The sequence below is a fragment of the Mauremys reevesii genome, linkage group 12, assembly GCF_016161935.1.
Source record: "Mauremys reevesii isolate NIE-2019 linkage group 12, ASM1616193v1, whole genome shotgun sequence".
In the NCBI taxonomy this organism is placed as follows: Eukaryota; Metazoa; Chordata; order Testudines; family Geoemydidae; genus Mauremys; species Mauremys reevesii.
Window position 1 is genome coordinate 17,406,550 of NC_052634.1, and position 26,303 is coordinate 17,432,852.

Genomic DNA, 26,303 nt, shown 5'->3' on the forward strand with positions numbered 1-26,303 from the left:
AAAGATCCAGAGGTGAGCAACAAGGATGATCAAATGGATGGAACACAAGTCATACGAGCAAAGGCTGAAGGAACTGGGTATGTTTAGTTTGGAAAAGAGGAGATTAAGGGGGGATATGATAGTCGTCTTCAAATACTTGAAAGGCTGCCATAAAAAAGATGGAGAAAAGTTGTTTGCTCTTGCCACGGTGGGCAGGACAAGAGGCAATGGGTTCAAACTACGGGCTTGGCTACACTTGCGAGTTACAGCGCAATAAAGCAGCCCTGGGCACCCTAGCTCACTCCCCATCCACAATGGCAAAGTACGTAGAGCTCTCTGACTCCGCAGCTACAGCGCTGCTGGTTCTCCACCTTGGCGAGTGGAATAACATTTGCTGCGCCCCTGCTGGAGCACTGCAGCGCCAGTGTGGACAAGGTGTTGCATTACTGCACTGTGATCGGCCTCCGGAAAAGTCCCATAATCCCCTTAAGTCAAGTGGCCCCTCGTCAGTGTTATGAAATCGGCTGCAGGAATGCAGAAATGCCCTTTCAAAGCTCCGTTTTGGAGAAGCTGGCTGCTTATCCATTTACTGTTTGCATTGAGTGAGAGGCGAGGGGGAGGAGGATCTGAATTACAAAACAGCGTGCTGACACACTCTCAGCACCCCAAAAACCCACTCTTTCCCCCCACATACACAAAACACACTCCCTGTCACACTCCACCCCACCACCCCTATTTGAAAAGCAAGTTGCAGTCATTGCATGCTGGGATAGCTGCCCATAATGCACCGCTCCCAATGCTGCTGCAAGGGCCGCAAATGTGGCCATGCCAGTGCGCTGTCAGCTGTCAGTGTGGACAGACTGCAGCGCTTTCCCTACTGTGCTGTACGAAGGCGGGTTTAACTCACAACACTCTACATCTGCAAGCGTAGCCATGCCCTAACTGTAAGCAGAGTAGGACAATGGAACAGATCGCCTAGGGAGGTGGTGGAAGATCTTTCACTGGAGGTTGTCAAAAGGAGGCTGGATGGCCATCTGCCTTGGATGGGTTAGACACAACAAATCCTGCATCTTGGCAGGGAGTTAAACTAGATGACCCTTGCGGTCCTTTCTAACCCTATGGCTCTAGGTTTCTAAGATATGAGTGAATGACCCCGCAGGCTGGATAAAGCGATGGGGGATTGAAATCCCATTATGGGCAGGGGGAGGTGCTGGAAAAGGCCATTGAATATCTCTGATTTCTATGGCTAAGGCCTGCACCAGGATCTTGGCAGTGGTGGGGATCTGAAAATGGCAAGGCTGACAGTGCTGGCAGATTAGTGACTTACAGATAACGGAGGATGTTTGGGGCCTGTGGTGACTTCAATATTTTTGGACTTTGGAGCAAGCTAAGGCCTGAATTGTCCTCCCTGATTTTTTATCACTGCTTCTCCTCTGGATGTTCCTCCACAGGCTCTCTCATGGGGGTTCCTCCTCTCTTCTGCTTTCTGCGCAGGCACCACAGGACTCTCTCCTTGGCCCCCTCCCCTTCTCATTTCACACTTTTTCTTTGGGTGATCTCCTCAATTTGTACGGCTTCAGCTGCCTTCTCTCCACTCAGGACTCAATCTGACCTCGCTGGTCCTGCCTCATCTCCCTCCATCCATCCTGCCACAGGACCTGTCTGACATTCCCTTCTGCAGGACTCACTGCCAGCTTTAACTCCACAGGTACGTCTACACAGCATTTTGGGATGAGCCTTTGACAGACTCGGGCTAGCGAGGCTCACCCCAGTGCTCTGAAAATAGCTGTGTAGACTGTGCACTGAAGTTGTGGCTCAGGCTGGAGCTTGGGCTCTGAAGCTTGGGGGGTGAGGGAAGGGAGGGGCTACTTCAAAGCACAGTCTGTACAGCTATTTTGAGAGCACTGGGGCGAGCCCCACTAGCCCAAGTCTGTCGATTGGGGCTGGGAGGCTCGCTCCAAAATGCCGTTCAGACCTACCCTAGATGGCCAGAAACTGGATAAATTGGAGAGAGTCCAGCGGAGGGCAACAAAAATGATTAGGGGGCTGGAGCACATGACTTATGAGGAGAGGCTGAGGGAACTGGGATTGTTTAGTCTGCAGAAGAGAAGAATGAGGGGGGATTTGATAGCTGCTTTCAACTACCTGAAAGGGGGTTCCAAAGAGGATGGATCTAGACTGTTCTCAGTGGTAGAAGATGACAGAACAAGGAGTAATGGTCTCAAGTTGCAGAGGGGGAGGTTTAGGTTGGACATTAGGAAAAACTTTTTCACTAGTAGGGTGGTGAAGCACTGGAATGGGTTACCTAGGGAGGTGGTGGAATCTCCTTCCTTAGAGGTTTTTAAGGTCAGGCTTGACAAAGCCCTGGCTGGGATGATTTATTTGGGTTTGGTCCTGCTTTGAGCAGGGGGTTGGACTAGATGACCTCCTGAGGTCCCTTCCAACCCTGAGATTCTATGATTCTATGGTCTGAATGGATTCCAAGGCCAGCAGGGACCATTGTGATCATCCAGTCTTCCTCCTGACATAACGCAGACCTGCCCCCAGATAATTCCTGTTTGAACTACAACTGATCTTTTAGAAAAAAAATCGTGATTTAAAAATGTCCAATGATGGAGAATCCACCGCAGCCCTTGGTCAGCTGTTCCACTGGTCAATCACCCCCATTGTTATGGTTTATTTCCAGTCTGAATTTGTCTAGCTGTTAGATTGAAGAGCCCATTGCCAAATGGAAGCCAGTTCTGGTGCACAGGTGTAATTTGTAAAGTCATGTGTATAAACCTGTAAAGCTGAAAATGGCTTGAAACTTAAAAACTGGACAGCAACAGACCACTCATCCCAGTGATGACTGACCTTGGTGATATTCTAACCCAAAATGCTCTCAACCATGCTTGTAGCTGTTTCCATCTCTTGACAGTGACTCAACAGTCGTTCTAGGCTTCAGAGTGATGTTTTGGGTTATTATGTGTGCAGATTGTGTTGTGTGGTCGTGTTGATTAGTTTGTGGGCTGTGTTGTGCTGGGAGATTGGTGTTGATTTGTGCAGGTGGGGAAGAAGGGGTTTGCGCTAAGGTGAAGGGCTGTGTATCTTTGGATTATTGTGTGTGCTGGTTGTGTTGTTGTGTTGATTTGTATCTGGGGGGGGGTTGTGCTAGTATATTAGTGCAGGTGATGAATGATGGTTGTGTGCTGCCATGAGGGGCTATTTGTGTTTGGGCATGGGTGGTGCATGAATCGCCAACTGGGGGAGACTAGTCCCCAACCCCGCCCCTTCTGCACACACACACACACCTCCGCCAGAGTCCAGAGCTCCCCCCAAGCCCTGAAGCACCGGGAGGGCAGGCGGCATGGCCTCGGCCCGAGCTGGGGCCACTGCACAACGGGATTGAGAAGGAGGATGGGGGGAGCCTGGGGGCAGAGCATGGGTGGGGCCACGCCTGGCTGTTTGGAAAGGCACAGCCCCCCTCAGCCTATCATACCCACTGCCCATGGTTTGGGGTTATTGTGTGTGCTGGTTGTGTAGCAGTGTGGGTGGTTTTTAACAACTGTGGCAGTTGGGCCCCATAATCCACCATTTGTGTGGTCTCCCTTGAACAGCCAATGAAATTGTTGCACGCAAATTTACTGTAGAATAAGGGTAGTGACTGGTGAGTTATCTTTGATATCACAACCATCTAGGACTCTTGGCATGGTATAGATACATGGCTTACTGTTGCACGGGTGTAATTCATAAAGTCAAAATGACTGAGAACTCAAAAATTGAATGGTAACAGACCGTGAATCCCAGTGATAATTCATCTTCATGATATTCTGAACAAAAAGAGGTCTCAACCATGCTTGTAGTTTTTTCCTCACTTCACACTGACTCAACAGACATTTTAGGCTTCAGAGTGACACAGAGAATGACAATCTTGGATTCTTATTATATAGATTTGTTCTCTTTATAGGTACTTGCAGATCATGATCAGGTCACCTCTTTACCTTCCCTTTGGTAAACTAAATCAACTCAGCTCCTTGAATCTATCACTATCAGGCAGGTTTTCCAATCCTTTAATCATTCTTGTGGCTCTTCTCTGACACCTTCCAATTTATCAACATCCTTCTTGAATTATGAAGACCAGAATTTGACACAGGATTCCAGTAACAATTGCACAGGTACCAAATACAGGGTTAATAGAACCTCTCTATTCATACTTCAGAATCCCCTGTTTATAAATCCAAGGACTGTATTAATCCTTTTCGCCACAGCCTCATACTGGGAGCACATGTTCGGCTGATTATTCATCATAACCTGCAAGACTTTTTCCGATTCCCTGCTTCCTAGCATAGAGTGCCTGATCTTGTAAATACGGCCTATAATCTTTGTTCCTAGAAGTAAATATTTACATTTGGCTATATTAAAAACACAGATTATTTGCTTGTGCCCAATTTATCAAGCGCTCCAAATTGCTCTGTACTAGTGACCTGTCCTTTTCATTATTTACCATTGCCCCAATTTTTTGTGTCACCTGCCAACTTTATCAGTGTTGATTTTATGTTTTCTTCCTCGTCATTGATAAAAATGTTAAATCGTGTAGGGCCATAAACACATCCCTGCAGGACGCCACTCAAGACACATCTGCTCAGTGCTGATTCCCCAGTTACAATTATATTTTGAGACCTATCAAGGTAGCAATATTTTAATCCATTTAATGGGTGCCATATATATTTTTGTATTGTTCTAGTTTCTTAAACAAAATGTTGCGTGGTACCAAGTCAAATGCCTCACAGAGGTCTAAGTATATTACATCAACACTATTACCTTTAAGAACATAAGCACAGCCATACTGGGACAGACCAATGGTCATCTAGTCCAGTATCCTGTTTCTGATAGTGGCCAGAGCCAGACGCTTCTGACAGTTGCAGGTTTAGGGACACCCAGAGCATGCATCCCTGACCACTTTGACTAATAGCCATTGAGGAACCTATCCTGCATGAGTTCCACAAGTTGATTAGGGATTGCATGAAGTACTTTCTTTTGTTTGTTTTAAACCTGATACCTAGTAATTTCATCAGGTGACCCCTATATATTGTGTTATGTGAGGGGTTAAATGACACTTTCCTATTCACTTTCTCCACATCATTCATGTTTTTATAGACCACTGTCATATCTCCTCTTAGTCGTCTCATTTTTAGGCTGAACAGTCACAGCCTTTTTAGTCTCTCCTAGTATGGAAGCAGTTCCATACCCTTAATATTTTCAATTGCCCTTCTCTGCACTTTTTCCAATTCTAATATTGCTTTTTTGATATGTGACAATCAGGACTGCATGCAATATTCAAGGTATGGGCATACCATGGATTTATATAGCAGCATTATGATATTTTCTGTTTTATTATCTATCCTTTTTCTAATGATTCCTAACATTCTGTTCGCTTTTTTGACTGCCGCTGCACATGGAGTGAATGTTTTCAGGGAACTATCCACAATGACTCCAGGATCTCTTTCTTGAGTGGCAGCAGCTACTTTAGGCCTCATCATTTTGTATGTACAATTAGGATGATGTTTTCCAGCGTGGATCACTTTGCATTTATCAACATTGAATGTCATCTGCCATTTTGTTGCCCAATCACCCAGTTTTGTGAGATCCCTTTGTAGCTCTTCCCAGTCTGTTTTGTACTTAACTATCTTGAGTAATTTTGTATCATCTGCAAATTTTGCCTCCTCACTGTTTACCCCTTTTTCCACATCATTCATGAATATGTTGAACAGCACTCACCCCAGTACAAATCCTTGGGGGACCCCGCTAGTGACTGTCACTGGGCAAGTTAAATGGGCCTTTGTGAGAACTGACCATTTATTCCTACTCTTTGTTTCCTTTCCTTTAACCAGTTACTGATGTATAAAAAGATCTTCCCTTTTATCCCATTTACTCCTTACTCTGCTTAAGAACCTTTGCTGAGGAACCTTGTCAAAGGTTTTCTGAAAATCCAAGTACACTATATCCACTGGATCACCCTTGTCTACATGTTTGATGACTCCCTCAAAGAATTCTAATAGATTGGTGAGGTGTGATTTCCCTTTACAAAAGCTGTGTTGACTTTTCCCCCAAATATTGTGTTTATCTATGTGTCACTCTACTCTGGCAACACCATCAGAGGACCCAACTACATGAGCCACACCATCAGGGGCTCCTTCACCTCCACATCTACTAATGTGATAGATGCCATCATGTGCCAGCAATACCCCTCTGCCATGTACCCCTCTGCAATACCCCTCTGCAATACCCCTCTGCCAAACTGGACAGTCTCTGCGTAAAAGAATAAATGGACACAAATCAGACATCAGGAATGGTAACATACAAAAGCCAGTAGGAGAACACTTCAATCTCCCTGGACATTCAACAGCAGATTTAAAAGTAGCCACCCTTCAACAAAAAGCTTCAAAAACAGACTTCAAAGAGAAACTGCAGAGCTATAATTCATTTGCAAATTTAACACCATTATTTGGGGCTCGAATAGGAACTGTGAGTAGCTGGCTCACTCTGAAAGCAATTTTCCCTCTCTTGGTATTGACACCTCCTCCTCAATTATTGGGAGTGGACCATGTCCACCCTGACTGAATTGGCCTTGTTAACACCGGTTCTCCACTTGTAAGGTAACTCCCTTCTCTTCATGTGTCAGTATACTTATGCCTGCATCTGTAATTTTCACTCCATGCATCTGAAGAAGCGGGGGGTTTACCCACGAAATCTTATGCCCAAATAAATCTATTAGGTGTCACCGGACTCCACATTGAAAAGGTTTAAGATTACCCAAGTCCTATCGATTGAAGTCTAGAAATCTTAAAATGCTTGACAATGTCACTTATTTGGAATAAGATGTGTAATTATATGAATCAGTGGGTAGTAGAGGCAGGAGGCTGAAGGTAGCTGTGACAAACTAAAGAGACGGGAGCCCTAGCACTGCCTAGGAGATCACAACTGGCTTTAAATGGCCCCTTTGTTGGCCACAGCAGCAAAACGTCCACGGGCTGCCTGGGCCATAATGAATGCCTCGGGCTGTGCCCAGCTGCCATCCCTAGCAGTGACCCTGTAGGTAAACATTCAAGCCAACACAGCAACAAGGTGTGGAGGACATGTACTCTACTGCCACCAGCACCGAACCTGTTCTGTGAATAGAGGTCACTTCCTTGGCTAGGGCTGCGTTACACAACCTCGTCACGTGCCCTGAATACAGACTGTGCTGCAGACTTGTGTGAAGAGGAGGACCAGGGGCACTCCAGAAGGCATGGGGGCCTGAGCAGAAATCCTAGGCAAAGGAAGATGCAGCAGGAAGCGACAGTGTCTGTTTGATGAAGGCCTTTTCTGCTCAGAGAGTGGGCTATTGTTCTGAGCTGTCTGATAGGAATGTCTCCTATCCTATAGAGACAAAGGGCCAAGTTAATCTTGCAGTCAGTCCTCGGTGTGTGCATGGCAGTGGGGTCCATTGTTGGATCTACAGCCGTCCTGGGATAGAGGGGCTGCCGCTCTGCTCGCCTGCCCCCTGCTAGTCCGTGCAGAGGCAGGGCTGCTATTTGCACTCAGTGCTTTGGAGTCTGGAAGAGAGAGCTTTGTAAACACTGCCTGGCTAACGGACAGCACAGGGCACATTTCTTCAGCCGTGATGTGGAGAGGGAGGAAATATGCTGTATCTGATAGGCCGCCTCCGACCGGACATCGGCCTGCAGCCTGGATGTCGTAATCCAATGGCAAACAAAACCCGTATTGAAATGCAGCGGGGGAAAATGACTCATCTGGGCGACAATTCAGTATTAGATTAGGAGCTGTGTGCAGGAGCATAAGAAAAGGCTTAAACAAGTCCGAAAGTCATGAGACCTATTAGTATGCAGAGCATCTCCTCCTTCCTGCTCCATGCAAGCAGCAGAAAAAGCTATTTCTGCTAACGGGTGATCTAAAGACAAGGGCTGATGAAAAAACAAGTTTCTGGTTCAGACATCCCCTTTCCTAGGGAGAAGGATGTGTGGGGCAGAAGTAGGGTGACCCTATTTCCCAAAGGGAAAATGGGACAGCACGAGGGGCTTGCCTGAACCCCACCACGTGGGGCTGACCTGGCCACTCTCCCAAGCTCTCCTCCCCACATGGGGGGAAGGCAGGGCTCAGGCGAGCAGCGATGCACACACTACACAGGGTGTGCATCCCAAAGGCTGGGGCTGGTGATGCTGCTTGCCCGAGCCCTGCCTGCATCCTGCCAGAGCCCTGCCTCCCCCCGCCACCACCCACATGGGGCTGGCATCACTGCTCTCCTTCCCCCGCTCCACGTTCCTCTGCACCCCACTTTTTTGACACAATGGGCATTTGTCCCGTTTGCTCTTGCCAACTGATCAAGTGTCAAAAAAGTCAGGATGGCCGGGACAGGGCTCAAAAAAGGATCTGTCCCGGCCAAAATGGGATGGATGGTCACCCTAGATAGAAGGGGTAAGAACTAGGAGCACCCACTCCATGACTAGACTGTCCACGCTGCTAACTGTCACTGGGCAAGTTAAATGGGCCGAGCCCCCTCCCATCATTTTTCAAATCTCCCTTAAACTCACTGCATGCTTAGCCAGGCACCCCTGATCCCCTGGCTGGCCCGCTCTACTCTGGCTGCTCTGCCTGATACGTTATCACTTGTGCTGGACCTGCCCAGCTAATGAGCTATGCTCCCTGGGGCAGGGAAGTTGGGCCAGATTTGCAGTTAAACCTTCAGAAAGGTGCCTAGTGGACTATACTAAAGCACCTAACAGGTCCGGCGCCTAACTCCTATTGAAATCAATGAGAGTGAGGCACCTAACTCACATAGGCACCTTTGTAAATCCGGCCCCTTGTCTTCCTCTGTGTCTGTGCCATTCACAGCTCTAACAGTGTCTAGCTAACATCCAAGCCTGACTCGGCAATGCCATGACCGCCCTCTGAGAGCACTTACCAAGCAAACGTTTCCACAGGTATTTATTCATCAAGCCTTGGGCCAGTCCTGACATCAGCAGGATCTCTGGCTCCGTGTGAGATGAAGGGGGAGAGGCAGAAGTTATCCAAAGGCCCTGGGCACGGGGAGATTCTAGGAGCATGTGCCAGACTTTTCCTGCCAAGTAACCAATGGGCTTTAGTCACCTGCCAAGAGCTGCTTTCTCCTGCTTCTGGATGATGGGGAGTAACACAATGACCGTGCAGAGTCATAGAACTCCAGCAAGCCACACACAGCCACACACCACTGCCTGTTCAACTATCACAGCAGCTTGCAGCTGCTTTGGCCATCATCTTCCCCAGGGTCCAGCCACCTCGTCCACAAATAAGAATAGGGCGAGGTGGTAGATACAGGTGAAACGTCCTCTTAGGGATGGGTATCTATGGGGGAGGGCGGAGTGGGGCAGCCTCTGTGCATCCCCACCCTATATCTTCTCATAGGAACTCAGGCCCCAGTGCTGGGGCTGGGAGGGAGGGATCTCAGGAGACACCCTGGGGCGCTATGGGATTTCAGCACAAACCTGTACAGAGATGGAGCTGTGACAATGGGGGGGGGGGTCACTGGCCCCAGCATGGCCAGTGGGGAACCAAAGGAGGGTGAGGATAGATGGAAGAAGTGGGAGAGCGGGGAGACCATGAGGGAAAGGACAAAAGCACTGGGGAGTGGGCTTTCCTCTTCCCCTGCTCCCAGCTGCCAAACCTCACCAGCACCTGCCTCTCTTCTCAGGGCAAGTACCACACACAGGGCCAGCTCAACCCATTAGGCGACCAGGGCACTAACATTTGGGGGGCGGCAACCAGATCTTCGGCCGCCCTGGTCGTCAGCGGTACCAGGGGCGGGACCTTCCGCTGCCTCTGTCGGGACCGGTATTTCGGGGGCGGGACCTTCCGCTGCCTCTGTCGGGACCGGTATTTCGGGGGCGGGACCTTCTGCTGCCTAGGATGCCAAAAAACCTGGCGGCGCTCCTGACCTCACACTTCCCCTAGAGCAGGGGGGAGCAGGAGGAAACCATCTCCCCTTGTTCAGGGCAGTTCACGCAGGGCGAGTGCGCACAGGGCTGCATCACTCCATTTATAAGCAGGAAGGTATCTGATCTGTCAGCCGCTTGCCCTGTTACGAAACGTCCCCGCTGTAAATCGCACCGGAAAGGAGAGGGATAAATGGCTGGTGTTGGGCCTATCTCCCCCCGGCTCGAGGTTAAAGGCTGCAGTGCGAGGCAGCTCCCAAGGCAGCAGCACAGACACAGTGACCAAACTCATCAGCAGCTGCACAAAGGCAGCAGGGCAGGCTGGGCTTCAGCCAGGCCCAAGCACAGCCAGTGGGGCCATTGTGAAAGGCCTCTCTCAGCCAATCGGTACCCGACTTTGCTCCGCATTTCAGCAGTGACTAAGGAAATGTATTCGGGGCACCTAATCCTTCCTATTGTACAGCAGTTTTAGCTGAATAAAGAGTCTCTCAACGCACACGGATTTAAGTAGCCCGGTAATCCGCAGAGATTGCCTTCCACAGTGATTGAGACTCAGAGAAGGGGCAGAGCGGGGCTAGGCCTGGCCTGAAAAGGGACATGCTTCTACGCTCCAGCCCGGAGACAGCAGCTGGAAAGCTTGCCACATGGCAGGGGCCGCACACTGGCTGCATTTCCCCAGAGTTGTTCTGTGAGCCACAGAGCCCCCATTATCACACTGCATAACACAGCATTATAATTAACCCTCGTGTTGGTTACATACAGGTGTCTGGAAGCTAGGAGGGATGAGGGACAGCATGGGGCGCTACGATGCTGTTTGGGGAGTAGTGTGGCCCAGTGGTTTCAGCCATAGGCGTAGTTTGTAGGGCTGTCAATTAATTGCAGTTAACTCACACGATTAACTCAAAAAAGTAATCACTATTAATCACAGTTTTAATCGCAGTTAATAATAAAATACCAATTGACATTTATTAAATATTTTTGGATGTTTTCTACATTTTCAACTATATTGATTTCAACTATAACACTCAATTCACGTGTACAGTGCTCACTTTATTTTATTATTTTTTATTCCAAATATTTGCACTGAAAATGATAAACAAAAGAAACTGTATGTTTCAATTCACCTTATACAAGTACTGTAGTGTGATCTCTTTATGGTGAAAGTGCAATTTACAAGTGTAGATGTTTTTGTTGTTACAGAACTGCATTCAAAAACAAAACAATGTAAAACTTTAGAGCCTACAAGTCCACTCAGTCCTACTTCTCCTTCAGCCAATCGCTAAGACAAACAAGTTTGTTTACATTGAGGGGAGATACTGCTGCCTGCTTTGATTTACAATATCACCTGATAGTGAGAACAGACATTCACATGGCACTTTTATAGCTGGCGTAGCAAGATATTTACGTGCCAGATATGCTAAACATTCGTATGCCCCTTCATGCTTTGGCCACTATCCCACTCTCATTAAAAAAAATCATGTGTTAATTAAATTTGTGATGGAACTCCTTGGGGGAGAATTGTATGTCTCCTGTTCTGTTTTACCTGCATTCTGCTATATATTTCATGTTATAGCAGTCTCAGATGATGACCCTGCACATGTTGTTTGTTTCAAGAACACTTTCACTGCAGATCTGACAAAACGCAAAGAAGGTACCAACCTGAGATTTCTAAAGATAACTATAACACTCAACCCAAGGTTTAAGAATCTGAAGTGCCTTCCAAAATCTGAGAGGAACGAGGTATGGAGCATGCTTTCAGAAGTCTTAAAAGAGCAACACTCTGATGTGTAAACTACAGAATCCGAACCACCACCAAAATAAATATATATATTAAAAATCAACCCTCTGCTGGTGGCACCTGACTCAGATGATGAAAATGAACATGCATTGGTCCACACTGCTTTGGATCATTATTGAGCAGAACCTGTCATCAGCATGGACGCATGTCCTCTGGAATGAGTGGTTAAGCATGGAGGGACATATGAATCTTTAGCACATCTGGCACATAAATACCTTGAGATGCCAGCTACAACAGTGCCATGTGAACACCTGTTCTCACATGTGACATTCTAAACAAGAAGCAGGCAGCATTATCTCCTGAAAATGTGATCAAACTTGTTTGTCTCAGCGATTGGCTGAACATGAAGTAGGACTGAGTAGACTTGTAGGCTCTAAAGTTTTACATTGTTTTATCTTTGAGTGCAGTTATTTTTTGTACATAATTCTACATTTGTAAGTTCAACTTTCATGATAATGAGATTGCACTACAGTACTTGTATGAGGTGAATTGAAAAATAATATTTCCAGGGCTGTCCATTAATCGCAGTTAACTCACACAATTAACTCAAAAAAAATTACTCACGATTAATCTGTTTTAATCACACTGTTAAATAACAGAATACCAATTGACATTTATTAAACATTTTGGATGTTTTTCTACATTTTCATATATATTGTATTATGTGTTGTAATTGAAATCAAAGTGTATATGATTTTTTTATTACAAATATTTGCACTGTAAAAATGATAAAAGAAATAGTATTTTTCAATTCACCTTTGGGATGTTACATTATCTAGTGCCTTTGCTCCATAGCATTGGGGTAGGTAACTGCCTAACCATGGTCAACAGCAAAACCAGCAAGTCACTAACTGACGCTGCTGAGCAAGGGCACAAGCTGGGCTGTGGGAGCAGAAGGGAAAGAAAGGCCATGGGCAGATGGTGGTGGGGACAGGAGGGGGTTGGGGGCAAGGGAGGGAAGTGACCAGGAACCATGGGGGAAGGAGGATAAAGGCCTGGGCAAGCAGAGGGCCGGAGCCTGAGGGGAGGCCAGAGCCAGTGCTTTAGGAAGAAAAGGGGCAGGCTCCCCCTACAGGTGTAGGAAACCCCAAGAGTGTGCGGGCTGGAAGTGTGGTGGGTAAGGACCAAGCCAAGGCTGTGATGGACAAGGGGGAGGAGGAAGGAGGACTCTAAGGGCCGAGAAAGAAGAGGTGAGCAGAGGATCAAGTTGAGAGAGGAATAGAGAGGCAGGGGAGAGGTTGGAAGGCTGTTTGAGGAAAGTGAGAGGAAAGAGGGCTGGAGCATGGGGAAATGATGGAAAAGGTCAGCTGGGAGTGAGGACAATGAGTGAAGTCGATGTACAGCAGAGAGGGGAGACTGGCCACCATGGCCATCTGCAGGGAGGAGGAGGAGGAGGATTCTATTCTACAAGCAGCTGAATGGCCATTGCATCATGGATGCAGACAGTGAGTCCAGAAGCTGCCATGCAGAAAATAGCCAGTTGCTAGGAGATATGGGTGCTCTTGTTCCTCCCTCCCCTAGAATCATAGAATCTCAGGGTTGGAAGGGACCTCAGGAGGTCATCTAGTCCAACCCCCTGCTCAAAGCAGGACCAAACCCAACTAAATCATCCCAGCCAGGGCTTTGTTAAGCCTGACCTTAAAAACCTCTAAGGAAGGAGATTCCACTACCTCCCTAGGTAACCCATTCCAGTTCTTCACCACCCTACTAGTGAAAAAGTTTTTTCTGATGTCCAACCTAAACCTCCCCCTCTGCAACTTGAGACCATTACTCCTTGTTCTGTCATCTTCTACCACTGAGAACAGTCTAGATCCATCCTCTTTGGAACCCCCTTTCAGGTAGTTGAAAGCAGCTATCAAATCCCCCCTCATTCTTCTCTTCTGCAGACTAAACAATCCCAGTTCCCTCAGCCTCTCCTCATAAGTCTCCTCTCCCTGTCTGTGTGCAATCTGTATCCTTAATGCTTCCTCTGAGCCTCTTTTCCCCTGCAATTGATTTTCTTCTGCTTAAATGTTTATTTTCTCTATGACATTTCTCTCTCTCTACCAGCCTCAATGTCCCCTGCATGCCTCCCCAACTCCAATGTCTGGCAGTCGCTCTCTCCATCTCTGGTACTCACATGGCTCCATTACTGTCACATCTGGCCGGCCAATGATCTTTAACATATTTAGCCTCACACACTCCAATGATCACCCTTTGTTTGGTGCCAACATAGCATTATTTGTAAGACAGTGATAGAGCTGGGCAAAAATTTTCAACTATTTTCTTCCCCAAAAGGGGGTTTCATTGAAAACAGGTCACAGAGCAGCAAAAGGGAAAATGAAGGTGTGGCTCTGACACCCTGTAACTCTCCCAAAGTTGGGGAAGTTTTGAAATGTTATAGAGTGAAGAAGGAAAATGAAAAAGTGAGGGGAAAGAAAAACAACAAAACATTCATTTATTGCACTCACTGCAAAAAGGAAGTGGGAAAGGAAACGTAAAAAAAAACAAAACCTGATATTTTTGGGTTTTCAATGACAGATTGGAACAAAAACTTCTATTTAAATGAAAATAAACAAAAAATTAATTTGTTTAGAACTTTTCCTGTGAAAAATAAAAAAAATGTGAATGAAAATTTTTCATGGGACAAACCTGTTTTTTCCATCACCTCTAGTCAATATCATGATCCCCAATTCACTGCCTAGCAGACACTGAGATTTGCCCCACATCATAGACCAAGTCAGTGTTACCGAGAACCTAGGTTAGAATCCAGGTCTCTTGTCTCCTAGGCCAATGTCTAAGCCACTAGATAACAGCATGTCACAGGAATTGTCACTGTTCCATTGATATTGACCATTATTAAGACAACTTGAGACTTCTCTTGAAGCAAGCTCTGCATAATGCCCTGGAAAATGGGTGTCATAGAAGCACCACGGCTCATTTCTGCAGCAGGTTTTCAAATGTCAAGTGAGTTCTCCTGTGAAAGTGGCTCAGTCAGGTATAGTATGAGGAAAGAATGTGAAAAAAATCAGGCCTAATCTGTGGTTTAGCACTGCTAGCATGGATACGTTTTTTATTCTTACAGTAGAGATGGGGGCGGGAGGGTGTCCCGAACATTTTTGACTAATAAGGGCAACCAGCCTGGAAAGGCTGAGAGACATTGGCCTAGGGCTGAACTCAGCCTTGCAGCACCACACCTGCACTTCCAACACTCATGGCGGAAACAAGCTGCAGCTAGATTCTCCTAGGTAGTTTCCTACATCAGCAATACTAGCTGGGGCAGAACATGTACATCCTGGATTTGGTGGGGAGGGGACCTGAGTCTGCAAAGACCCTGAAGCACTAGGGTGCATCTCAATTGGATCCTATCTTCAAGACCAACTGCTCTGGGCAGGGGGCTGACAACCCCCCCACCAGCAGGGGACCCTGTATGTCAGACTCTGCCCCCAATCCAGCCAAGCAGAGACAATTCAGCTGACGGGATAAGTGTTGTGGGCCCTCTCTGTTGCCTGCTCTTCCTGTCTGGGCAGAAGATGGGATCCCTGCTGCTCCTTACAGGTGGGTGGGCCCTTCTGGATGCCCTATGCCACTGCCCTTGCCTCTTTGGAGGAAAGGTGGGTACCCTGCCTCCACCATTCAAAACACAGGACCAGTGCCAGTAGGAGGCCCATGTCGTGTTGTGCCTAGTGTCCTGGATTGCCTTAATCCAGCCCTGGCCAAGGCAGAGATTACTAAATGCCATGGGGAAGGATGTGGGGCTCAGCTGAGAATGGTTCCCCTTTGCAGGAAGTGAGGGAAGCTGCGTGAGACTGGAAAGTGCATTGGGAGCTCTGGAGATGGACTGCCCCAGGGACAGGGATTCCCAGCGACAGGGGCACGCTGGAAGACGTTGGCTGCAGACTGACTCTGTCTGAGTGGTGACTCGGAGGAGCCATTCATTCTGAGCGGGGCTTTAGTCACAGGAGCCTAGGGCAGGGCTGCCAAGCATCGTGCAACTCGTGTGACATCCCCGTGTTCGGCAGCCCCATCACGCCTGCTCACTGGCTCAGCAGGATTCTCATGCCATGGGTTGAGCTGACTGAAGGCAGCTGGGCAGTTCCCTATGGCCCTGCCCCACCAGCTCTTCTCTGTGCTCACCAGTGGGTGAGTGGCCCACAGCCAGAGAAGGGAGTGCTCAGCCCAGCAACACTCCTAGCCTGGAACTGACCTCTTTCATCTCCCCTCTGCCAGGCTCAAGCATGGGGGGATGTTCACCTGAAAGCTGGGGGAAATGTCTGCCTCCAGCCATTCATGATTACACTACAAGGAGGGGCCACTGAATGGCCTGTTACCACAGAGCCTTCCCTGACACAGACCAGCCACTCTTCTTTTAGTGACAAATGTAACCATGGGCTATTGGCTGCGTGTCAGGGACCGCAGGCCTGGAACACTGGACCACAGGGCTCTCAGGTGCTACTCAGCTCCAACCTGCCACCCACTGACCTGCTAATTGCTTGCCAGAGTAGGACCCTGCCTGGCTCCCAGCTCTTATTTAACCCAAGCCCAGGGACAGGAAGCTGTCCATCCAGCTGGGTTCTCCCTGCTGAGGGTGCTTCCCAGCAACACCTGCTTCTGTTCACCTGACCCTGCCTGCCTCCTGTCACCTGGCTCTGTTTTGCCCTTTGACTTGACTCGGACTGTAGCCTCCTGGTATCTGACCTGGCCTGACTACTGACTCCTGCTCTGACCCTAGGTCATACCATCCATGCCCTGGTTATCACACTGTGCCATTTACATGCCTGACATCAGCAAGTAAAAGAGCTCTCTGTCCTGGAGCGCACTCAAAACCTGTCAGCCCAGAGGTGACCCATCATCCGACCCATCATCCCACCTGTGACCCTGGGGCCTGGTTATCCCATTACCCCATCATCCCACCTGTGACCCTGAGGCCTGGTTATCCCGTTACCCCAACCCGATCATCCCATCTGTGACCCTGAGGCCTGGTTTTGGGATACCTGGCATTGGCCACTGTTGGAAGACAGGATACTGGGCTAGATGGACCTTTGGTCTGACCCAGTATGGCCGTTCGTATCCCATTACCCTGACCCATCATCCCACCTGTGACCCTAGGGCCTGGTTATCCTGTTACCCTGACCCATCATCCTGGCAGGGACCTGGGGCCTGGCTATCCCATTCTTGCACCAGGTTTAACTGTATGAGTGAGTCTCTTAGCAGTAAACCCATGTCTCTGAACATCTCTCCATCAGGCAGGGAGGAGAGGTGGAGATTGGTGTCCTGGCTGGGTATAGAGAGGGTGTCTGCCCTGACAAACTGGGCCATCAGCAGCTAAAACCTTGTCCAGATTCTACATAGAAGGTTCCTGGGTTTGACCTTCCATGGTCATCTTGGTCAACTGAGCCGAATCCGAACCAACCATGGTAGATGCAGATATCTAATGCACAAATGGAAAATCCAGGACTCCCTGGTGTGCACACGTGGTTCCCCACAACAGACCATCAAACATCTCCCCACCTACTGCCCAATATATAAATTGGAAGGAGGCATCACTGCAATAATTCTGCTACTCCTGATGTAGCCATTTGGCTTGATCAACTTCAGGTGAAAGTGTAGTCGCTGTGCTACACCAGCCATACAAAAGAAGCAGCAGCTAAAAGGGAGGAAAGGGCTGAACTACGTTAGTCCAAGCATATGTTACTGTCCTATTTCATTGCATTTAATGGGGAAGGAACCAAGTGTTCCACATCAAAAATGTGATTTTTAAATGATCCATGGTGGCGCAGAACCACATTTTGCAGACCGGTTCCTTCTCAAAATATGTTTATTTTTAAGAGTCCAAAGTAAATATTCCTCGAGCCCTTACAGGGTTCCTCCCAAAAGCATGTGTTCACTACCCGCCGCCCGCTCCCTGAATGGCCCTTTGCCAAGTATGATTGACACCCCATCACTGAGAGCAGCACCCATTCATGACTAAGCAGAAAGAACCGAGTGCTGCCTTGGTGACAGAGGCAGATGGAAAAATGTGAGGCGGGCAGAGGAGGACACACCTGTGTGAGGTGGGCAGAGGAGGCATGTATACCGAGTAGGTGAAAGCAGCCGGTTGGTTGGCAGTACCTTACCCTGCACGTGGTGCTCCGTCCTGCTCTCAGTCACTGTGAATGGGACTAGGAGAGAGCCAGAGCAGAGAGAGGCAGGATCGGAGCTGTGCAAGGCACAGGGTGGGGCTGGCTCACGAAAGTAATACCAAAAGGGAATGGTAAAAAGGATGGGGGAAGATACAAGCACAAAATCAAGATGCTCAGAACAAAATTAATCCAGGAACCAAAGGACACAAAGAGAAGAAATTATTGACTTGCCTGTATACCACTACTAGGAGTCTGGGTAACAAACAAGAGGATTTGGAATTGTTCATTGAGGTGCATAATTCAATCTAGTTGTTTTAATGAAACCTGGTGGGATGATGTGCACAATTGGAATGTTAAAATCAATGGTTATAATCTATTCAGGAAGGGTCAAGTGGACAAAAGAGGAGGGGAAGTGGGACTCTATGTCAAAAATGGTATTACTTGTGTCTGAGTCACTGATAACTCAGAAGAAAATTATCTTGAATGTTCATGGATCAATGTCCCAACAGATAGAGCACAAGTGTGTGTCTGCTACAGACCACCAGATCATGCCAGCAGACAGGATGACTGCTTCTTTACACACCCGTTTCCAATGTGTAAGGAAAAAAGCTGTGTGATCATGAGGGACTTCAAGTAGAGTGACTTATGGTGGAGGGCTCATGCAGCCAGTGCTAAAACATCCTTGGATTTTCTAAATATTATACATGATAATTTCCTGGGGGAAATTCTTTATTAGACTTTATCCTCACAGATAAAGAGGTGCTTATCACAGAACTAACAATTAATGGTATCTTAGGTGCAAGTGAGCTTGACATGATCACATTGATAATGTACAAACAAAGCCCAGAGCAGTCGTATATATACTGGGTGCTTTAGAATGTTTTAAACAAGTAAGAGCCAAATCAGTTGGGAGGAAGAATTTAATCAGAACAGTATAAATGATAATTAGAAATTGTCTAAGAACACCTTCCCAGAAGCCCAAAAAGGCACAATCCCACAACTGAGGAAGAAGGCCATGCTAGTTAAAAAAAAAATATGACCTGGTTTAGAGGGGAATTGAAGGCAGCTATAAAAATAATATAATATATAACAAATGAAAAATAGAGAAAGTTGATAGTAATTAACAAAATCTGAAACAAGAAAGTATACAAAATTGATAAGGGAAGCAAAGGGACACAAGGAGAAATCTATGGCCAGCAGAGACAAGGATAATGAGTTTATTATGTATATTAATATCTAAAATAATCCTAACAATGGTACCAGTCCATTACAAGATGGCACTGGTAGAATTATAAATAATAATGGAGAAAAGGAAGAAGTGTTCAATAAACATTTCTGTTCTGTAGTTGGGGAAATCAGATGATGTAGTCATATTATATGATAACACACACTTTCCATTCCACTTGTATCTCAGTGACATTAAATGGCAGCTACAGAAGTTACACATTTTAAAATCTGCAGGTCCAGATAACTTGCATCTAAGAGTTTTAAAAAAGAGCTGGCTGAGGAGCTGGCTGGACCATTAATGTTGATTTCCAGTATGTCTTGGAACACTGGGGGAAGTTGCAGAAGACTGGAATAATGCTGATGTTGTACCACTATTTAAAAAGGGTAAATGGATGACCTAGATCATTATAGGGCTGTCAGTTTGATATCAGTCCTGGACAAGCTCATGGAGTGGCTGATATGGGACTCAATTAATAAAGAACTACAGGAGAGTAATGTAACTGATGCCAGTCAACATGGGTTTATGGAAAATAGATCCTGTCAAACTAACTTGATATCTTTTTTATAGGATTACAAATTCGGCTGATAAAGGTAATAGTGTTAAAATAATACACTTAGACTTCTGTAAGCCGTTTGACTTGGTACCACATGACATTTTGAATAAAAAACTAGAATATAATATTAACATGGCACACATTAAATGGATTAAAATCTGGCTCACTGATAGGTCTGAAAATGGAACTGCAAATGGGGAAATCATCATCGAGCTGGTATGTTTCCAGTGGGGTCCCACACGGCTCAGTTCCTTGGCCCTACTCAATTTAACATTTTTACCAATTACTTGGAAGAAAACATAAAATCATCCTTGATAAAGTTTGCAGATGACATAAAAATTGGGATGTGGTAAACAATGAAGAGGACAGGTCACTGATACTGAGCCAGCCGGATTGCTGGTAATCTTTTTCAGAACCACTGCTTCCCAGGAGAGAGTCCCCCAGCCTGTAAGCATGGCCTACCTCCTTTGTTCCTAGATGTACACATTTACTCTTATTAAAAATACGTATTGTTTGCTTGCACGCAGTTTACCAAGCAATCCAGATAGCTCTGTATCACTGACCTGTCCTCTTCATTTTTTAATCACCCCCCCAATTTGTGTGTCAACTGCACACTTTGTCAGTGACCATTTTATGTTTTCTTCCACATCACTGATAAAAATGTTAAATAGCGTAGGGCCAGTAGCTGATCCCTGAGGGACCTCACTGGAAACACACCTGCTTGATAAAGATGCAAATCCAGTGTCAGTGCTTTAGCCAAAGAGCTGCTGGCAATACGATATGACCTGTAGCTGCTGCAGCACATTGGACACCTTTCTGTGCCCTTCTTGCCTATGTCTTTCAGATGTAACCCAGCTCTGTGGGGTTGGGACAGGCTGAAAGCCTGGCTCCTCCATGGAAAGAGCAGGTCTAACAGCCCTAGCGTTTACCTCACATTCCCATGGTCCACCTCCCTTCCTGGAGGCCTCTCAGCTTTAGCACCTGATCAGTCGGCATCACTGTGGAGTTTAGAGCTATTTGAACATACAAGCCACAAAAAATAGCACAGACCGTTCTAGAGAGAAACATCTTCATTCAGCTGCTGAAAGGACTGGAACAAACTGTTCCAAATGGGCTCACTGCACAACCAGAACAGCTGAGTGGAACACTGGGGCACTCACAACTAACCAGCTACTGGGCAGAGTCTGTAGCTGGCAGGAGTGGACTAGCATGAGCACAGCATGGTACCAAAGGGGACTTTTCAAAAGGTAAATTAAAGTAGAAATTTCCTCTCTCGGGAAAGCCCATTCCAGAGAGTGTCTGCACAATGCATGTGTGGGCTGCCACAAGAAACAGTGACGTGGGAGACAGTTCTTCCCTGTAGCAGCTGGTTAAATCAAACTGGATCCAGGCTCACACACAGCACCCATTCAGTTCCACATCTCTTGGGAGCTGGGATGTCAGTATGAATATAGAGGAGTTTGTGCAGGAGCAAGCTTTTTAAATAAACTACTTTTATGGTATTTCTACAGTAATATCAGGAGCCAGTTACTTTCCAAATGTGATCCCGCCTCTTTTACACTTTGACTAGGGCGTGAGTCAAAACGTATGGCCAGCAAGCATGCCAGGAATGACATAACATTTTGTTTGAATTTTCCAGCATCTCCAGACCTTGGCTTAGCATTAAACACAGCTGAATTATGGGTCTCAACTGATTTCAATTGTCTTTCCAGAAGAGGGTGTTAGATTAACTCACGACATCAAACTGTCCTGCTTCTACAAACTCATTCAAACAGAACAAACACTCCCCAGGCGCGATTCAGTGTCTGATTTCAGAAGCACTAACCAACAATGTGTTCTATAAGAAACTGCTCATTAATTCTCTCTCGTTACATTGAAATGCAGCGGGAACAATCCTTTCCCAAAGCCAGAAAGCCGCTGCGTGAGGGGAAAGAAAAGGTATTCAGGACTGTTGCTTGAATGAACATCCCCTGATCGTGTAGGGGCTAAGCAGGCTCACGAACACCAGCATTCAGCTCCAAAGCCTCACCTCACCCCCGTCTTCACGCCACACGACGACATCCGCACACCCTCTCCCACTTCCCAGATTCTTAAAGAGATTCGCTTTCCTACCTGGGTGGATTAGAAGAAGGCACACTAAGCGCACGAAACCTGGAGCACTAGGGAGTCTGGACAAGGCTTCCCTTTCTCTCTTCATTTTGTGTTTAGCTTTAGGTCCCTCTCGCAGACAATTGGCATGATTTGTCCACTCCGGGCACGTCCCTCAGTACTGCTTGGAGTTGTTCTGCCACCGCTCAGCCCTGCCAACTCCTCTGTGAATAGACAGAGCTCTGTGTGTTGTTGAGTTTGTCTTTTCTTTTGGTCAGACCTGACATTTTCTGGTTTCATGAACCCTACATCCTCAGCATCAGGAGATTAGCTGCCAGGACTGAGAAATAATGAACAATCTCTCCAAATCTTCAAACACAAAGTAACAGCAAAGGCCTGATTAAACCTCTGAAAACAAGAAGCTTCTGAATCCCAGCTGACAGTGCCTTTCGCTCGCTCCTCGAGAGTGCAGCGCACACTGCATTGCATGTGCAGTTCTCCCTGAAACGCACCAGCAGGGCAGTTATGCAGTGCATTTGCATTTCCTGGCCTCTCGGGCTCAAGCCAGACACTTAGCATTGTTTTAAAGGGGTTGCGTTCTTTGTGGTAACTGTGCAGTGGAGTTTGCCAAGCTTCACTGGCTCATTGGATCACAAATAACTCTGCTCTGATGTCTCAGATGGTCAAATCTCTTGGGGTTCATTAAACAGGACTTTCTTTATAGGAAGCGGCGTGAGGAAGGGGGGACTGCTGCCCCCTAGAGGAACCCCCACTCCTGTAAAAACGGTTTAGACACCTTAATCCAGGGGTTGGCAACCTTTCGGAAGTGGTGTGCCGAGTCTTCATTTATTCACTCTAATTTAAGGTTTTGCGTGCCAGTAATATATTTTAATGTTTTTAGAAGGTCTCTTTCCATAAGTCTATAATATATAACTAAATTATTGTTGTAAGTAAAGTAAATAAGGGTTTTAAAATGTTTAAGAAGCTTCATTTAAAACTAAATTAAAATGCAGAGCCCCCCAGACCAGTGGCCAGGACCCGGGCAGTGAGAGTGCCACTGAAAAATCAGCTCACGTGCCACCTTCAGCACCTGTGCCATAGGTTGCCTACCCCTGCCTTAACCAATACATTCCCTTCCTCATGGAGGAAGGGTCTCCTTCCTGGTGCAGGATGCTATCTGCTGCCCATTCTTAGAGCAGTTTGGGCAGAGGATATTTGTTGGGATTCCCTCCAAGACCTTTTCCACTTGGCTTATCCAGCCAAGTGGATTTTCCATACTGTACCCTTCTGCTAGGCAGTGCCAGGAGCAGTAAGGGCTGAGTTCACTATCTAGGGGTCCCTCTTAAATGTTACAAAACCAAACCAGCTCAAGCCCCCTCTGCCCCCACCCCCAAATCTGGGAAAACTAAACACCCACACAGAGTGCCTCTAAGGGGCAATGCTTCCTCACTCGCAAACACCAGGTCAGGGGATAACAAGAGAAAACAGTTATTAAAAGGGAGTGGCAACTCAGCATTCATTTGGGAAAACACCATGATTCAAAAGTGTGCAAACCGGCCTGCCTCACTATACGGGGGCAGTGTCTTTGCCTCAGCTTTCCCCCTTGCAGTGTGAAAATCCAATGGACAAATGTCCCTTTAACACACCACTTCCCTTCCCCTCTGCTGCACCCGCAAAGCCCTAGAATTCAGGGGTGCTCTTGCATGGGTTCGCCTCCCATCCCTGCAAGGGATGCCTCTGCCGCTGTCACTGCTCACCCCCACCGCTAATGTCTCTGCCACTGCCTGCCTCCAGCTGTAGTGACATGTTCCAAGATTCCCGCACTGAGCCCAGTTCTCGGTGATTTCAGCAGTGAGTGGGGAACCTCGCTGCTGCTGCTGCGTCCTTTGTGCGATCTCTCACTGCAATGCTCTCCTCAAATCAGATGAAAGGCTCAGTCCCCCAGACCTGCTGATCAGTGATTTCAGCTCTCGTGACCCCTGAGCAGAACCACGGGCTCTAAGAGGAGTCTGATCAGCTCTCTCTTTAAGTCCTGGAGGTGGAGGGTTAAATAGGACTCTAAACAGAGGCCATTCCACCAGGTAGAAACTCTTGTCCACTCCCTCAGATTTCCCTTGGATTTGACGTTACCCCCTGCTTAGCGAGTGAGGCGTAGGACGTGTTAAGGACAGGTTTGTCGTCTTTTAGGCATACAATAAGGATAATTACATTTCATTACCCCTGCGGTCAAGACTAAAGTGAATTTTAATCTAAATCAGCCAAAACAGGTCTGACTGCTGAGCACCTAGGTCAGGGGTAGGCAACCTGCAGCACGCAAGCTGATTTTCAGTGGCACTCACACTGCCTGGGTCCTGGCCACTGATCCGGCGGGGGGGGGGGAGGGGCTCTGCATTTTAATTTAATTTGAAATGAAGCTTCTTAAACATTTAAAAATCCTTATTTACTTTACATACAACAATAGTTTAGTTATATATTATAGACTTATAGAAAGAGACCTTCTAAAAACGTTAAAATGTATTACTGGCACGTGAAACCTTAAATTAGAGTGAATAAATGAAGACTCAGCACAGCACTTCTGAAAGGTTGCAGACTCCTGTCCTAGGCCTGGTCTACACTGGGGTGGGGGGGGGGGGGGAAATCGATCTAAGATACACAACTTCAGCTATGAGAATATTAACAAGAGTGTCGGATGAAAGATATGGGAGGTGATTGGCCCCCTTTTAGTTCTAATAAAAGAAGACTGAGAGGGAGCCTGATGACAGTCTTCAAATCTATTACGGGCTGTTAAAGAGGACAGTGATCAATTGTTCTCCATGGCCATTGAGGGTAGGACAAGAAGTAAAGGGCTTAATGTGCAGCAAGGAGATTTAGGTTAGATATTAGGAAAAAACTTCCCTCTATAAGGATAAACTCTGCAATAGTCTTCCAAGGGAGGGTGTGGAATCCCCATCATTGGAGGTTTTTCACAACAGGTTGGGCAACCCCCCCGCACCGCCAAAATGCCGCCGAAGACCCAGAGTGGACCCCTCCACCCCTGCCGGGTGAGTAAAAAAATAAAAACGACACCTAAGGTGCGGGGCCCTCTTAGGCACGGGGCCCGATTCCGGGGAATCGGCTTAAAGCCGGCCCTGCTCCTTTGGGCTAGAGGGGTAAGCCAGAGGGATTTACAGATCTCTTGGCCCTTGGTTTGTCACTGTGGTGTTTGGGACAAATTTCCCCTTCTGTGTGGGAGCTACCGCTGAGCATGGAAAGGCTGCTGTGTTTGCTGTACTGACACTCAGTGATGGAGTCATTCATTGTACCAAAGTGCTCTGACCCATTCATCAAAAGCAGCCCTTCTTGTAGCTGCAGAGCTGGATCTCACATCACCAAAGGACACAGCCACATGCCACCAGATGGTGCCTTTATGTTTGCAGAAGACATAGCCATCAGTGACAGTATCATCACAGACAGATCCTACATCATTGCCAGAGGCAGAACCACAGTCTCAGAACATGGTCTCGGAACCAGTGCTGGAGGCTCAGCCACTACTCAGCAAGGCAGCACCAGCCACTGGATCCCCAATACAGTAACTCCTCGCTTAACATTGTAGTTATGTTCCTGAAAAATGTGACTTTAAGCAAAATGATGTTAAGCGAATCCAATTGCCCCATAAGAATTAATGTAAATAGGAGGGGGTTGGGTTCCAGGGAAATTTTTTTCACCAGACAAAAAACTATATATTACATAGATATGCACACAGTATATGTGCTAAACAAACTATTTAATACTGTTCACAGCTATGATGATTGTGAAGCTTGGTTGAGGTGGTAAAGTTAGAGGGTGGAAGAGGGTGGGATATTTCCCAGGAATGCCTTGCTGCTAAATGATGAACTAGCACTTGGCTGAGCCCTCAAGGGTTAACACATTGTTGTTAATGTAGCCTCTCACACCAGGCAACACGAACATGAGGGAGGGGAGACAGCATAGCAGACAAACACACACCTTGGGTGTGGGAGAGAGAGAGATGCACACTGCCCCTTTAACTAAGCTGACCCACTCTTAAGTGCATTGTCTTTTTAAGTGGATCAGGAAGTTGAGAGAGCAGCTGCTGCCCCAAGCTCTCTCTGTCAGTGTCCCCACCCTGCTCTATATGGAAAAGGGGTAAGTGGGGTGCAGGAGCAGGGGGGACACCCTGACATTAGCCTCCCCCTGCACAGCAAGCAGGAATCTCTGGGAGCAGCTCCAAGGCAGAGGTGGGAGGGACAGCTGAACTGCTGATTGCTAGCCTGCTGGGCAGCTGCAGCACAGGGAACTTAGGGGAGCGGGGAGCTGATGGGGGGCTGCTGGTCCACCCTGGTTCCAAGCCCCCACCACCTAGCTGCAACAGGCTGCTCTTCCTGCAAGCAGTGGACAAAGCAGGCGGCTGCCAAATGACGTTAGAAGGGAGCATTGCACAACTTCAAACAAGCATATTCCCTAACTGATCACCAACATAACAACATTAACCGGAACAACTTTAAGTGAGGAGTTACTGTAGTCTGGTGTGTAGCCATTTGTCTCTTGACAGCACGTAAATAGGGCCCTACCAAATTCACCATCCATTTTGGTCAATTTCATGGTCATAGGA

General features: G+C 47.2%; 1 protein-coding gene across 2 annotated transcripts in view; it reads right to left on the minus strand.

Moving 5' to 3' along the window:
- HEPACAM (hepatic and glial cell adhesion molecule) overlaps positions 1-26,303 on the minus strand; it is a 79,960-nt gene that overhangs the window by 46,012 nt on the left and 7,645 nt on the right. The window contains exon 3 of one of the 2 annotated variants that reach the window (XM_039496857.1): positions 21,719-21,918. In XM_039496857.1, coding sequence (XP_039352791.1) covers positions 21,719-21,803 — 85 coding nt within the window. In that variant the 5' untranslated portion in view covers positions 21,804-21,918. Of the gene's footprint in view, positions 1-21,718; positions 22,136-26,303 lie in introns of those variants that run through there. The other variant, XM_039496859.1, reaches the window with a different exon arrangement.